Here is a 16,288-nt window from a genome sequence, read left to right on the forward strand (position 1 = left end):
CCGGCGAATTAACGCGGCGCGTGCGCTTAGTGCGAGGTTGTGTGGGCGTCTTCGCAGACGACCCACCAACGTGGCCCCTTTTAGGTGGCATCTTGGGCGCCGTGTATAGAAACACGTGCGCGAGAGTGATCGAGTGAACTAGCGGCGCGTAAAGCTGCTCGCAGTTCCTCTCTCTACTCTGTCGAATTTAAAAATGTAAATTCGTTCTTAAAGAGGGGGATGGTGTAACGGGCTAGAGTTGCCCTAATGTTACACAGTCCCCATTAAGTACATTTGGTACTTAAGGGGATGGTCAATTACTAAATAATAGTAATTAGACCCAACACTCGGGTGTGGTGCACATTTGTGACCAACCCTTGTGGATGTGATGCACATGGGTGCATTCACATTAGGAGGGATGACGCCCAGCGTCATCCATGATGACGGCTAGCGTCATCAGTTACGCGAGGTATCTATAAAGATACGCTCGTAATACATATTAAATGATATCTATAGAGATAACATTTTAATTGGTAAAAATAGGTATTTGTATTTAATTCTATTAAATATAAATCAGTCTGAAAATTACTACCTACTTGGGAAGTGCGCACGAGGAGACGGATTACCGCTCCCGTGACGTCACTTCACCAGAGTTCTTAGTGTGTTGGGTGAGGTCGCTTGCGCGCCCACCACAACTTCCTCACTGCACGCAAGAGAAGCATGTGCAAACCGCTTCCTCGCTGTGCTAGGGTGTGTGCTAAAGTAGAGCGTGGCCGCATTACGACGTGCCCGCCTACAGCTGTAGACTTCGGCTGAAACTGTTCGCAAATGCATTGAAGAACTAACGGTGCGAGTCAAGTTTACTGCCCTTACAATCATTCAAAGCAAAAATTGTTTGGATTAAGGATAAGTTATTTCCTTTCGCAGAAAGCTGCAGCGTGTGCTCAAATAAGTGGCACTGGGCGCCAATGCCGGCACTATTATCGTCAGCAAGTCCTCGTTGTAAAGTCCGATGGTTTTCCGATACATATGCATCTCATCATTTATCTGCTCGCGACCGTCAGCCACGATGCACACCAAAACGTTTTGTCAAGCGTCTTGATGTCAATTGCACTGGTTTCATAATCGCGATTTCGGCCGACCACTTCCACGAGTTGGTCGAAAACCGTTACTGGACGTGGAGTGGGCTTGCGATAGTACTGCCTGTATAAGAAGCCAGAAGCCACGAGAAGGTTAGTAAAAAGCCTAGCGAAGGTAAAACGCTCATGTAGCACATTATCATAGCTTTTAATATCTCTTCTCATTTCACCCCTCATCATCAGACATGTGCACGCTCATAAGTTATAACCCCAAAGAAAGGCACGGCTGCTATGGACGAGTCCAAGGTGCAGAAGCGTGAGGCCGTCAGTCGCGAAAGGATCGAAGAGCAAGACGAATTTAAGGAGATAGTAAACGAAGGCGATTAAAAAGGAACTAAATATAATCTTCTGGACCTTCTCACAGGCCTCGGAGATCGCATGGATCGTCTCGAGGCATCAAAGCAGCGAAGAGGTGAGGAGAAGCACCTAAATGAACACCATGTCAGTATCTTGAGACTTCTATTGGCCAAGGGAGAGCGATGGGCCGCCAGGTCCTCAATGGGACGCCGACGCGGACTGTGACCGCCTTGTTATCGTCACCAGCCACGTACCCCGGCTAGAGACAGCCAGGCTATGCGAGAGCGATAGAGAGCGTTGAGGCGGCGCAAGCACCACAGGAAGCACAACAAGTGCTGCCAGAGCACCACGTGTCGCCACGGCTTACGCGGCGTCACCAATGCAGCATCATCAGCAAACAATGCAGCAGCCTCAGCAACCAATACACCAGCAAGTTGGAAGGGTTCAGGACGCAAGACAGCGGAAGCTTGGTGTACATCCGTTTGACGAAAAAGAACTGTACCAGGGACTGGGTAGCGGTTTTCTGTTCCGAAAAAAGGTTTGTCCGCCAGATACAGTTTGCAGAACGGGCATACAAATTTTCGCGGACAGAACACATCAAGGTGGATATCCTCGGCCATGATCTCAAGGGCGTGGCAGAAAGATACTACAACCTTTTTAAGTGTATTTGGTTGCGGTCAGCAAGGCATGCGGCGGCGCAGAAAATTTGGTTAAGGACAACATCTTCCACTACACAGACCCGTCCATGCGAGTTTCGATGCTGTCAAGACTAAATCTAACAAGAACGGACTATTAAGGACAGGCAAAGAAACTCGCCCACTTCGCACAATCAACAAAGTTGAAATATAAGGTCGCCAGGTCGCTAAAGATGTGGTGAATTTGATACCGCAAGGGCGTCAAAACTTTAAAAAATGTTTCGCGTGTGGCACCTGAAAGTCGCCAGCCAACAACGCAGACAAGCTAGTACCAAGTAGACGAGGTTGATTTTGTCCTGCCGGTGAACGAATCGACGATTGAGCAATGGATGCTGGGTTCAAGGCAGCGGGTCAAGACGTCGCTTAGTAAATGATCCCGATCTGCTTGAAAACGCGGAGGAAAATTCCAGCGAGTGCGTGAGTGCCAATAGAGGTGCGCTGCGCATTACTGAAAAGGGTAGCGCGGTGCTCATGACTGTCGTCTTGGGAAAACCTACCTTAGGACGTCTGCTTAATGTTCAGTACGCTGAAAACTTGGAAAGAAATACTATTTTCCATGGCTTTTGGAGGCCTAGGTCTCGGTATTGCTTACGCGGAGAACACCGCGTGCTCGCTGGTTTGAGTAGTGGCCCACCTGTTTTCGGCGTCGAGACAGCAAATTGTTCGGGACCAAGGTTGCAAGAGCAAAAGTAGTGCTGAAAATGCATAATGGCAGTGCTAGCCCAGTATGCTGAGATTGGGGCCATCGTGGATGTGCAAAAGGCTCTTTGATGTTCTTTCATCGAAGGTTGGGGCACCTGCACTATGATTCCATCATAAAGATGGCTGCAGACTCGGCTTCAGGCATACTTCACATCAATAAAGTGCGCGATAAATGTCTCGCCTGTGCTAAAAGGAAGCATACCAAGAATCGGCAGTCCAGCGAGGACACTGGGAACAGTTCACCAATTGATGTCATCGGATGAGTCATCTGCTCCGACCTCAAGGGACCAATGACTCCTCGCGACAGGCAAGAAAACAGGTACATGGTAAATTTGGTTGACCATCGCACAGATTATTGCCGGATTATTTAGTCAAGACAAAGGACGTTGCGGCACAAAAGTTAAAGCGTTTTATGGCCGTTTTAAGCGTCAATTTAACTACCGAATACATGTGGTGCGCACAGATGGAGGAGGCGAGTACCGTACGCTGGATGTGTTTTGTAACGAAACTGGGATCGCACGTCAAGTGAGTGAGCCCCGCAATCAAGCAATAACAAGCAGGCTATTTATAATAGTGCGGTGCATCCTTTCCTGGTGCGGAGCATGGTATTCGCATGCAGCCTCCCGTTGAGTTTCTGGTGAGATGCGGCAGAGTATTCAGCGCACATACTAAATCGCAGCCCGAGCAAGGCAAACGCTGGGCAGCAATCCCCGATAGAAATGCTAACTTAATCCAAATCGACTTACGCGATATAGTCATTTTCGGCTCACACTGCACGGGTGTATCGGACCGAAGGCAACAAGTCCTTGGGCGAGCGCGGAATTTCAGGTATTATTATTGGCAAAAGTGACGAGATTAAAGGCTATCGCGTTCACATTGCAAGGGACAAAATTGTCGTGGTGACACAGCACGTGAGGAATGTTGCTACGCTGTCGGAGGAGCAAAATTCGCAGAACGAGTTTTTAAAGCTAGTTTCCAGCAATTTTCAATGCAAAGGCGCACGAAAAAAGACCTGGACACACGATCGTCATTCCACAAGGTCGGTGGTGAAGAAGGGTGCCGAGATGGACAAGAAGAAAGACAGCTAAATGTTCCAGATGGGTAACAGCTTAAACAGCATCCGTGATCCAGACCCCAAGACTAACAGAGAGGCTTATGCAAAATCAACTGCGAAACAAGTGGGATGTGGCAATAACGCAAGAATTGCAGGCTCTCGAGGACAATGGAGTCTGGGTTGTTGTGGTACCACCCAGAAATAGTCTCGTCCTGCAAACGAAATTGGGTGTTTAAAAAATTACGAATGCGGGATGGGGACATCGAGCGGTTTAAGGCTCGTTTGGTAGCTTACGGAAATGAACAAGTGTTTGACATGGACTATGGGTTAACCTTCGCAGCCGTCATGGGAATGAGCACAGTCAAGTTTATTTTGGCTCTCGCTTTACGTTGGGGGGGGTATCTGCTAGACAGGGCGATATCCCTAACGCGAATGTTAAAGCCGAAAAGGAACAACACTTGGAAATTTATTTGACGATTCCTCAACGTAAGGAAATATCAGACGAGGTGCTCGCAAAGTTGAAAGTATGCTCGAAGGGCAAGCTGGCGATTCAACTAAAAAAGTCACTTTACGACCTAAAACAGGCCGGGCGGCTTTAAAGCAAATAAGTAAACTCGAAATTAGCTAACGCTGGTTTTAGTCGATGTTGTTTGTATGTGTCTCTACTACAAGCAATGACATACGGAGACAATTATCGTTGAATGTGTCTCTACTACAAGCAATGATATACGGAAACAATTATCGATGGCGTTTTTGTTGATGATTTATTAAGGACCGCTTAAAGGAGTGAATTGATTAATAATTTCTTTATTGCCATGGGTGTGCTATCAATTAAGGACCTTGGAGAGGTGAGCAAGTTTTTGGGCATGCGTGTGGTGCTTAATGATAGTACCTACGTGTTAGACCAGCAAGCCACATCGAAGGAATTTTGTAGCGGCATGGACTTGTCAACGCGAACGGCGTACATCCGCCCGTTTGCAACGACAGCAACGCCACAGACGAAAACCCTGTGTTCTTATAGGCGCACCGGGGAATGGAGAAAGAGGGTATCGTTTCGCGATTTCCAGTCACGTGTGGGAAGTTTTCTGTGGCTATTTCGTTGCACCCGACCCAATTTGAGCTTAGCTGTCCACAAGGCGACGCGGCGCACACATCAGCCCACTGTCCGTGATTGGAAGCCAGCCAAAAGAATTATGCGATACGTGAAACATCAAAGCAACTCAAGTTGAAGATGAAGACCATCAAAAAGGAAAACAAGATTACATAGCGAGTCGGAGCGACTCCGACTTCGCCGCCAACAAGGCAGACAGAAAGCTGATATCTGTAGGAGTGATCACGCTTGACGGGGCAGCTATCAAGTGAGTCTGCAAAAATCAAACTGGAGTGTCGTTGTCAGCCATGGAGACCGAGTTAACGTCGGCCTCACATGTGGGGCGCGAACTCTTAGGTATACAGGAGCTGCTGCAAGAAATCGGGCAGCCGGTTGACGAGCCTATTGTCATGATCATGGACAATCAAGCAGGTATTCGACAGCTGGAACCGGAGACAGCATGTCCAGCGCCAAGCATGTGGACGTCCGCGTAAAGTTCAAGTGTGATTACGCAAAACCATGCATTGATAAACCGCAGTACATCGAATTAGAGCTCATGTTGGCTGACCTGCTAACCAAAGTACCGCTCCACGGATGCTGGAGCTGAGAGAATTGTTTCAGCTGCAGTAAGATATGCGTCGGCAGAGAGCGCGGTGGGTGCGACGGTCGAGGAGGAGTGTTGATTGCACTGGTTCATAATGGTGGCTTCGGCCTACGAGTCGCACGAAGGACGTTACTGGATGGGGAGTGGGCTTGCAATAGTGCTGCCTGTATAAGAAGCCAAGAGAAGGTAAGTAACGCACAGGAAGCCTAGCGAAGGTAAGCTGCACATGAATCACGTTTACATCACCTTTTTATATCACTTCTCCTTTCACCCACTCATTATCAGACACGTGCACGCCCCTGCTGTCGTACACTTCACCTGCAAAGAAATGCCACTTATCTTTGATATTCGGTCCGTCAGGAACGCTAAAACCTTGTCGAGCTTTGTGAGCGTCGCCTGAAGCTAATGCAGATTAGTAATTATGGGTCTCCACACAACGCAAAGCTTTGATTTATGAAACATTAATATTGTTATGCGTTCTGATTGGCTGTAAGTCGGAGAAAAAGGTGTACACATACGCTATCAAATGAGGTGTATAAGCGCCTACACTTAATCCGTTCTTTACTAAGACATTTAATGTCTCAGTTTCATCTTTAAAGCATATTTCCAAAGGTCCCTGGGAACCTTTGACCACAGGTTTCAATGGACGTATTACCGCAGATTCTTGAAGACTTGTTCCGCAGTGGCCAAAAGTTAATGCAATCGTTTTGATGTTCGTAAATTATTGTATCGAAAGAAACAGAGGTAGCGGGACGCGGCGCTTTTTAGTCTTACAGAAATATACGCATCCTACAACATTCTACTCGGGAATTGTTTCAAGTCGAGGGAGACACTTAGGTTTACGGGATTGTGATTGCATAGAAAAGCGCGCTTCCGCTTCTTCTAGTCTCTTGACGCGCTTTGCGGCCGACGACAGGTGCACCTTACGCGAACGTAGGCGATTTTCACCATTATGTATGCGCCCACCTCCTGTAGAGCTTCCACGACAAAACTTAAGTAGCTCGTTACGAGAGAGTCCAGGGTCCGAATGACGGGACGTTGATGTGCTCGATGGTAGTTGATTGTAAGCAGCGCATTCGCCCTCTGTCGTGAGACTTGGCCGACAAGAGGTATTATCGTACCTACATAAATGCCGGTTGTTTATGTATGTTAGAAGATCAGGCATCGTGTTGCGCTTCGCTGCAAGCCTACTCTCGTGCAGGTGCAACTGGTTGTCCTCCTGCGTACTATATTTGGTTGTAATTAGCTCGTCTCGAGACTGATCTACCTTCGGATCAGCCAAAGATTTTGTGAACTCATCTTTTTCGCTGTACGCCCACTCTTCGGTGCAGCTACGCACAATGTCTTCACAGTCGGAATAGCCGCTTAGTCGATCAGTACGACTCACCATTGATAAGGAACGATGCAAAGTGTCACGCTTTGCGTGAATATCGCGTTCCGACGAACAGGTCTTGCTGCTTTGCTCGGCTCCTCTCGCCTCACTCATATCGACATTTAAGTACGTGTACCGCATATCGTTGACCATAAGAAACTTGTCCATGAGCGGTCGCGTCTGGCATGTCATGCTCTCACGGCACGTTCGGGCGTGTTTGGCGACGGCATCAAGAAAGATATTTAGTCCCTTGCGACGCATTTCCAGCGTCTTTGTCTTTAAATTACCAAATAATCTGCGGCGTGGAAAGAGAACGAAGGAGGTACGCTTGGACATTATGGCGCAGTGCGCGCACATGTCGCCATGCTTGACGGCCTCATCGAGCGCGAGCTTAAAGTTGCGAAACTCCGAGAAGCGCCGATAGACTGTCCAATTGAGAGCCGGTGAGCGATCGTCCGAAACGCGCACGAGGTACTGCGTGTATGTGTGCGCACCAGAGCCTGATGGCTTCGCTACGTGTGCAATGGTCGTGTGTAGGACCCTCTGAGTCAAGACGTCCTGCATCACCATAACACGTTGTCTCTGTCTTGGGACAAGGAGAATAGAAAGGTAGAGACAAAGGCAGATAGAGACGCAGACAGGGGCGACGAACTTGAACTTTGGTGTGTAGTGAAGTTGCAGAAAAGATTATGAAAGGTCTGGCAGCTTTAGCCCTCGTCGCGGTTTCACCACACTGTCTTTCAAACATATAAAGTCGGATCGATATGCTTATATTATAAGCTGAATTCTCCACTTTTAGTGTTATTGAAAAAGTGTACAGATGCATATGTATGCCAACAATTATCAGTAAGGTGTGCATGTTCTCAAGAAACAATTAACGCATGTTACATATGCTTGAATTGTGCCGAAACCGACTGCAAAACTCGTGGCTTCAGATGCAGTCATGTTGAAGCCGTCCGCGTCGGTTCACGATGCGTCATCTGCGATGCGACAGTTCTATTCCAAAGCGTCGGTGTGGCGGCTCAATCTATTAGATTTAAAATAAGACTCGTGAATCGAGAGTACTGACAAAAACGCTTTGCTGAAGCCTCGGAATTGCTTTTGCGAATGCCGCCGACTCAATTTGCTCGTTATATGCTTCTTGTTCGTCCCAGTGGTTATGTAGGACAGGCCGCGGTTTCCTCTTCAAGTGCACGTGATGGTGGCACCACGCAGTGATATCGTCAAAGTTGCATGTTCAAGATTAAATTGCTGTAACGAAATGCTTTTATGAGTTATAACATGGAGAAACCGATAAACGAAGTGCTCTATAACACATCTGTATTACTGTCTAAAAGCAGCTGAGAGGGTTTAAGCTGATTAAGCTGAACACCGTTCGAATATTAGCATGACCGACTTAAACGATTCATTATGGGCGCTCATCAAATAGCCTACATATGTGGTAATTTTGTAGCGCCTGATTCGCAGTCTGGGTTATTACGTATCGGTAATTTATGTCAACAGCCTTACGTAGCTGCTACAGTTATTCATGTTCATCAGTGCATTAAACGCCACCATGTAGACCCACATGATCGCAATTAGTGACTTACAGTAAGCTTCGTAAGCCACAATCAGGTAGGATTGCCGATTAGGGAGAATTTTTTCCATGTCCGCATGTTCCAGAAAACCAAGCAAATTGCTATTTCGAACTAATGTTAAGGATACACATGTTCATGACACAATCAAAAAATTGACCCATGAGTACGTTTGCATAAAAGACATCAATCTTAATGCTCAGACTGTCAGACTGCATCACCTTTCGAAAAATTATCGGAATTTTTCGAGCGTCACCTTTGAAATTCTCTCTAATTAAACGATCCCTTGTAAGAAAAATATTGAAGTTGCAATGACTTCATGTCGAATTTTAAAATTATCTTTTTTACTATTTCAGTACCGTTGGCTGGTTAGGTTGCAGAATCCGGTAATATAAAAGAATACATTTGTGAGATTAATTGATAAACTTATTTGGTAGTTTCTCTGATGATCGAAAAAATCTTTTTCTTATGGGTGTCCGTTACATTATGTCCGTTACATGAATATTATTTCCTCTTAGAGGAATAAAAGATTTTAATTCGTATACGAGAAAATACTGAAGAGTATCATTTAATAATATTTAATTAAGATTTTCCAGTATTTCAGTACATGGTGATATTGTAGCAATAAGACAACAGTTGTGTTGATTGGTTGATTTAAGTTAAGATACCGCCAATCGCTGCCACAAGAGGAACACAACTTCGTTGCCAATCAAAAACGGTACTTCAACTTCTGCTTAAAAATACATAATTTTTTCCAATCAACGTGCGTCAAGCGATTCCACTGGTCCGTAGCTCTTCAGATCAGCACCTGTCCGCTTCTGTCAATCGTTGCAATACAATTATGTCATCGTTGGAGGCCCAGATCAAGAAGCAGGTGGAGTTCTACTTCTCTGACAGTAATTTCCGTCGCGACCGCTTCTTGCTCGAGGAGACAAAGACGCACGATGGGGGCTTTGTGCCCTTTAGTGTACTATTCACTTTCAAGAAACTTGCGGCTCTCACTGTGGAGGATTCTGTGTTGCAGGCTGCCATCGCCGACTCGGATGTCGTAGAGCTTAACGATGTCAAGAATGCATTGCGTCGCAAGAATCCACTACCTGAGCAAGATGATGCCTCCGAACGTACAATTGTGCTGGCAGGATTGGGCAAGGTTTTGCCCACTATTGACGAAATAAAGGAGGGCCTAAAGCCACTCGATGTTGAGCTACTCTTTATTGATCGCAAAAGCTTTCGTCGCAACTTTTCAGGTGTAGCTTACGTAGAGCTTATGGAAAAGGAAGCCGTCAAACGCGCTGTGGAAACAGCGGCATCATTAAGCATTAATGGCTACGTGCCTAACATAATCTCTATGGTAGACTATGAAAAGCTGCCAATTGATGAGAGAATCGAGTTCGACAAAGCTACCAATGCCATGCTTGTCGCTAAGAATGTGCCTAAAAGACCTTTGACGTTTTTCTTAGATGAGTTGTTGCCTATCTGGACAGATAATGCGAAGCTGCAAGCCCGTGTGCGATATTTTGAAAGCACCAAGGAGCTTTACCTGCTGTTCTCGCAAATAGCTTTTGCCGAAATAGTACAGAAAAGGCTTTCGGATGACTTGCCTATATCGTTAGACGACCAAAAGCTCGTTTTTGAGCTAATAACCGATAGGGAAGCTGTCAAAGCCCGCCCTCGACGACCACAGAGAGACATGGACGAAAGAAACAGCAATATAAAGCGCAAGCGTGACGACGAAAAGGTTATTCATATTTCTAACATTGGCCCTCGCACACGCTTAGACGACATCAAGCAGCTTCTTGCTACTGTCAGTGATCAGTCGCCATATGTTGAATATGATGGCCTGGATACGGCATCTTTCAAAGTCAGCGTTACTGCAGCTACTTCTCTTTTTGAAAAGCTCGTAGCCCTGCCAGTACCGGAACTTGGAGGCAAAAAGGTGTCGTTTCACTTACTGGACGTAGATGAGGACCTTAAGGTTGATGTTCAGTATAAAGAGGGACTCATTGTGCACTTTGACGATGTTAAGGGTGAGATTTCGCGTGATGACATAAAAGACGCCATCAATGAAAAACTTGGCGACAAAGCTAATGACGGCGCTGGTGTTGCTTTTATCCAGTACCAGATAAACGACAAAGGCGGCTATCTTCGTGTCACGAGCGCTGAACTTGCGAAGGATGTTGTAAACATGTTTGCGGAAGGCGGGCTAGACATCAATGGCGTGAAAATCCCGAAAGCTGCAATTATTGAAGGTGAAGAGGAAAAAAAGTTTTGGGAAGATGCTCGTTCGGCTCGCCACAAGCGTTTCAAGCAGTCGCGCTCAAATCGTAGCCAGCTGCGCGGAGGGCGCGGTGGTCGAGGTGGTCGTGGCGGTCGTGGCAGTCGCGGCGGTCGTGGCCGGCGCTTCTAGTTATAAGCAGCAAAGTAGCGCGCCACTGTCGTCAAAGCGCAGCGTGGTGAGTGCTCCTTTAGATATATCGGACACTTTACTTAGTATGGTTTAGGCAAAAGTTGTCTTACACGATATGGATTAATATATTGTGCCTTCCTCAACTTAAAGTTCTCACTGATAACGTCATGTGTCACGTGTATGATACGTCAAATTGTCGTCAGTTCTAATGTTGCTATTGATCCCAGAGCTTAACTGGTGGATCAAAGCTTGGAGCTTCGCTTGCTTTCCGACCTCATTCGTCTAAATGACAGCCCATATTTCCACGGCGAAAATTAGTCTTATCAAGCAAGACAAGAGAAATTAAACTTCTCTATGAGGTAGCTTACCAAATGACATATCTCCGCTTCATACTTGCGCAGGTTTTCATCCTTCGAATCAGCTAATAGCCGCTGCTCGGCTAATTGGATTTCTATTGTGGACAAATTACTTTCAAGTTTTCGACAATATTTTTTTGTATCGTCTAGATCCAGGCTGATAGCCCGGAAGCTTTCTCGCTCGCTATCCAATGCATTCTTGCTAATGGCAGCAGCGTCATTGAGCAGAGAGATCTAAGACAAAATTGTTTTAGTATACTGCTCGCGATTAACAATCACTCTGACATACTTTTCGCTCGAACCGGTCAGCAAGCTGTTCCTTCTCCAGTAGAAGTAAGTGAATGGAATTGTTTCTCGACTCGAGATTTGCTGTCTCAAGTCGTAACAAATCAACTTCGCTTTCGATCGTCTGCTTTTCATCAGCAAGGGCTTTATAGGCCTTGGATAGCAAGACTAATTCCTTATACGTCGTCTCGTTCGTAACCTTCTGATCGTTCAGTTCGACTTCTAATCGCTAAGCAGGTTAACAAGTTAAGTCTAGTGAGTTGATGTAAGAACACCATCGCATTTGAGGCACATACGCGAGATTCATCGTAAGCAGTCACCAGCTCTTCCCTTTGAGCTGTAAAATTGCCTGAGATGGTTACAATTTTTTCACGAAGCTCACTCAAATCCTTCTTTCGAAGCCCTATCTCTTCCAATGCAGCCGTGTAGGTCTGAGAAATTTCTTGAATTCGTGGCTCCAGCAGTTCAACCTTACGTTTTAATTTAACATTTTCATCGTCCACAATAACAAGTTTCCCACGTATTTCTTGATAGAGAGAATCGCGTTGCTGAAGAGCACTGAGTTCTTTGTTCATGTGCTGCCTCATGCCTTCGCATTGCATTGTGATCTCGTGCAGTTTCGCTTCGTACCCGTTGCGCATTTTCTGCATCGTGTCATCTTTTTGGCGAATCTGGTTCGCAAGTTTATTTTGTATGTCTTTCAAAGCCTGGTCTTGCTGTGTCTTGAGCTCATCTTGAAATTGCAGCATCTGCTGCATCTCAGTCTGAAGCCTCTTAGCTGTTTTAGCACCTATATTTGCATTCGCGTGAAGTGAAGAGATCGTTGACTGTAAATTGTCGTTTGCCTCTCCGACTCGCTGGTTATAGCGGAAAACTGACTCAGCGAATTGAATGACATTTATTTGATTGCTGCTAGATCTCACAAGCGTCTGAACAAGCAAGATTAGAGCTTGCTTGACTGTAGTTTTGTTAACGCCATTACATAATGCCGCACTAATCACCGTCGATACTTCATCTGTCTGAAGGAAATGGACAAGTGCGCTGTTGTTTTTATTGCCCATACTTTCGTCGTGTACTATATTGGAGAGAAGGCTCTTATGAAAACCAAAATCGCAGTTAATGGAGGAATGTTTAAGGAAGTGCAACGAAAATCCCTTCTTACCACCAGGTGTATTGACAATTGCGGTTGAAAGCAAATCAGATGTTGTGGGTCGACACAACCGATTAGAGCAGCTTCAGCTTGAATTAGTGTTGCACTCTGTCATTAAACGAAATACTATTCTTAATGCCGTTATTAGTCAACGAGAGTGTAATATCATCCATACCTGATTCAAGCTAATGGTTTGCGCGCATAGTGAGCGTACTTTAGAACATTTGCATAATTTGGTCAAAAGATGGCACACTTCGACACTATGAAGATACGCGTCGGAGTTACTAAAAGTCTCGTCGTCTTCAGCGCTTTGCACAATGGTCGTGACGTCTGCAATGTATTGCACTATTCCAGTAACTATCGGAACCAACCGCTCTAAATTTGCTTCGACGTCAAACACATATTGAATAGAGCAAATATCGTCTTCGATCACCGTTAAAATTAATTGGGCAATCGTCATTGCTGCCAACTTAGATGGATGAAGAGTCGCTTGAAGAATTCGGTAAAAAACGTTTTGATCAAAAATGCTTGCAGCTATTTGCCGCCGTAAAACATGGCTGAGCTGGCCAACGGAAGCAAGGAAGTGAGCAGCAACCACAATTTGCTCTAGCTCGCCATTTAAGTTGATCGTCATCATGAATTTGTCACTTGTCAAAATATTTACGTTTTGCTCCAACTTTTCCAAAATTTCTTCGCGGCCACAAAGAGTACACAATAAATCTACACTGACCACCTGCAGAAGGGAGCGTCGATTCAAAATTGTATTTGAGTCCAAATATCGCTTTTCGGTGGAGTCATACCAGGACCCGTCCAGGACAGAAAACAGCAAATTAAGAGCTTGGCCGACATTCTTATCACTAAAAATTTTGTTTCCTAATGATTCTGTGAGCACAAGTCGCGCAAGAATTGCCATGCTGAAAATTATCAACTCGGCATCCTCCGTGCTGTTGAGTAAAATTGTCAATGAGCGGTATAAATCCTTAATTATTTTCATTTCTTTGACATAAATTCTTACGCCAGCACTCATTTTGATCAATTCTGCAAGCACGAGAAGCTGCAGCTTTAACCCCAGGTCTATTTCGCAGCCAGTTTTTAGCGCTGTGACTGAGACGCTCTCCACAAGCCATTGCAACAACTTGCACAGCATAAACGACGGAAACCCAATCGAAGTTTTTCTTGCAAATATATAGCAAAGCTCTAATAATAATAGCGCATCTTCATGTGTCTGCTGGGTCTGCGTTTGCAGTGAGTAATGCGTCGACGCCTCCTCCTGCGCATCTAATGCGTCACTTGAGACGGTAAAAGCCACAATATGCTCTGCTAGCGTGTCCAACATCTGAATGGAAAGTGTCGCGTGGCTAGTAGTGAAAAAATGGTTATGTGTTGATAATTTTTGTGTCGATCGGTAGAGGTCTGAGGCTGTCGCAGTATTAGGGGAGGCGAGGTAGCCATCTACTGCGGCGGCCAGGCCGGACTTTGCAGGCTTCCTACAGCGGTATTGCACGTTCTTCCACTGAAGGTTGATGCCTGTTGCGGACGTGAGCGCTGCTTTGTCGATGAAGTCGTCCATAAATTGTCACGGCCGACGTAGCCCATAAGCCTATTAATTCAAACATTAGTTTCAAATAAAACTGTTAGAAAGGACTCCCCGTAATATTTAAAAGAATCACATAATTTTTTTGATATTCCATAATTTTGAAATTGGTTCGGCGTCTTCTAGAATTACAATTATCCAGCTAGCTACCTTTAAATCGAAATTGTTTTTAAATATTCACTCTACTTGCCGTGGAAATACTCTTGGCACTGCCCAGCCTTCGACCATTCACGCTTGCGCTTGTCTCCACACGCAGCGTAAAGCTCGCACATGTGCGTCACCAAGCTATGGCAAGCGAGCGGATTGTCGCATCTGCACTCAATTTCTTGGACCATGCCACCAAGCTCGTCAACCTGCGGGACAATATCGCGTCGAGGCTTTACAGTTACCACGTGGTCACGAGGAGACTCGTCATCCAGATCAAAGCGTCCGCGTTAATAAAGCAGTCCAGGTCCTGAGAAAGATACGCCAACCATAGCTGCCATTGCTCCTCCCAAACTGTGACCAGTGAGCACAAGACGGTCACCTCCAACGCGTTGGCGGATTACAGTCACGTGATTAAGCAGTTCGGAAAACACTGGCTGTGGCATAAATGCTCGAAGGAACTTCATTGAAAGCATCTCGACTACAATTGGCTCGGAAGCTGTTTGAGGAACTGGACGAAAATATACGAAGCTTGCATCACGCATACGCCAAACCAATAGTGGAGATCTTCCAGAGCATCAGTGGCAGTAGCAGTCCGTCTCACAGCTATTATCGTTATAGTCGGAATTATCGCTCGGCCCACAATAGGTGCCCGGCTTTTTCATTATTACAGGACACGTAAACCCAATTGCCGAGCTCCGTGTCATCAAATCGCTGAGTAAATGACTCCACTTGTACCTCTGTGTTCCAACCGTACACTGAATCAGCAATGAGTGCGAAAATAACAATGTCTAGCGAATGTATGTCTAGCGCACACACAGAATACTCTGCGACCCTTGTCCAGTGCATGGGCCGCTTTCTGAAATTATTAGCTAATGAATTAGATGAAACAGCTAGCGATGTTGCCGTTGGAAGATAAACAAAGAAATCATTTCCTTCAAAGAATGTTCCAATTCCCCATGTGGAAGAGAAGAAAACAAATCAAAGAAATACATAAAGGTAATAAACGATTTGAACGTCAATCCAAAAATCTACAAAGAAACTTTGTATCTTAACAAGAAAAAGTGTGAGTAACAAAAGCTGTGCCTGCGTAAATTTAGCTTGAATTGTATCGGCGAGTAAAATCAGGCAAATGCCCATGATGCTCTGTTTTAGGACCAGTCAACTCGCTGAGCTCTTGACCACTCATTTCGATTTATCTTTTAAAACCATTCATTTTCTTTAATTCAATTTTACGTATGCGCCAAAATAAAAACAAGTAAAAAGGTGTGCGCAATTAGGAGAAATGATACTTTGTAGCAGAGCTACCTCGCTCCTAAAGTCAGAGGAAAACTTTCAGAGAGTCAATAAGTTCTATTGAACTAATGGGTTCAATAACTCAGGGAGCCGTACAAGCTATCAAAGCTTAAGGAATCCTAGTTCAAGGGATTCAGGGTTCGTAGAACCAAGTGGCAACTAGTGCCCAAGTGTAACGGGCTAAAGTTGCCCTAATGTTACACAGTCCCCATTAAGTACATTTTTTGTACCTAAGGGGATGGTCAATTATTAAATAATATTAATTAGACCCAGCACTCGGGTGTGGTGCACATTTGTGACCAACCCTTGTGGATGTGATGCACATGGGTGCATTCACATTAGGAGGGATGACGCCCAGCGTCATCAGTTACGCGAGGTATCTATAAAGATACGCTCGCAATACATCTTAAATGATATTTATAGAGATAACATTTTAATTGGTAAAAATAGTTTTTTGTATTTAATTCTATTAAATATAAATCAATCTGAAAATTACTACCTACTTGGTAAGTGCGCACGAGGAGACGGATTACCGCTCCCGTGACGACAC

The 16,288-nt window shown here is 45.3% G+C and overlaps 4 protein-coding genes across 4 annotated transcripts; 1 reads left to right on the forward strand and 3 right to left on the reverse strand.

Moving 5' to 3' along the window:
* Positions 1-6,359: 6,359 nt before the first annotated feature.
* CCR75_009374 (uncharacterized protein) lies at positions 6,360-7,502 on the reverse strand (the record flags this gene model as incomplete). Its single annotated transcript, XM_067967415.1, has 1 exon — positions 6,360-7,502. The coding sequence occupies one exon, from the start codon at positions 7,500-7,502 to the stop codon at positions 6,360-6,362; it is 1,143 nt and encodes a 380-aa protein (XP_067820049.1).
* A 1,795-nt stretch (positions 7,503-9,297) lies between these two features.
* On the reverse strand, positions 9,298-14,274 carry CCR75_009372 (uncharacterized protein; the record flags this gene model as incomplete). The annotated part of the gene is made up of 6 exons (XM_067967413.1): positions 9,298-11,195; positions 11,282-11,503; positions 11,559-11,783; positions 11,851-12,648; positions 12,717-12,812; positions 12,880-14,274. The coding sequence occupies 6 exons, from the start codon at positions 14,272-14,274 to the stop codon at positions 11,079-11,081; spliced, it is 2,853 nt and encodes a 950-aa protein (XP_067820050.1). The 3' UTR covers positions 9,298-11,078.
* On the forward strand, positions 9,348-10,913 carry CCR75_009373 (uncharacterized protein; the record flags this gene model as incomplete). The annotated part of the gene is made up of 1 exon (XM_067967414.1): positions 9,348-10,913. One exon carries the CDS (start codon positions 9,348-9,350, stop codon positions 10,911-10,913), a length of 1,566 nt encoding a protein of 521 aa, XP_067820051.1.
* Positions 14,275-15,069: 795 nt separating the features above from the next.
* Positions 15,070-15,291, reverse strand: CCR75_009371 (uncharacterized protein; the record flags this gene model as incomplete). The annotated part of the gene is made up of 1 exon (XM_067967412.1): positions 15,070-15,291. The coding sequence occupies one exon, from the start codon at positions 15,289-15,291 to the stop codon at positions 15,070-15,072; it is 222 nt and encodes a 73-aa protein (XP_067820052.1).
* Positions 15,292-16,288: the final 997 nt, after the last annotated feature.

The sequence above is a fragment of the Bremia lactucae genome, linkage group LG1 (genome assembly GCF_004359215.1).
Source record: "Bremia lactucae strain SF5 linkage group LG1, whole genome shotgun sequence".
NCBI classification, from domain to species: Eukaryota; Oomycota; class Peronosporomycetes; order Peronosporales; family Peronosporaceae; genus Bremia; species Bremia lactucae.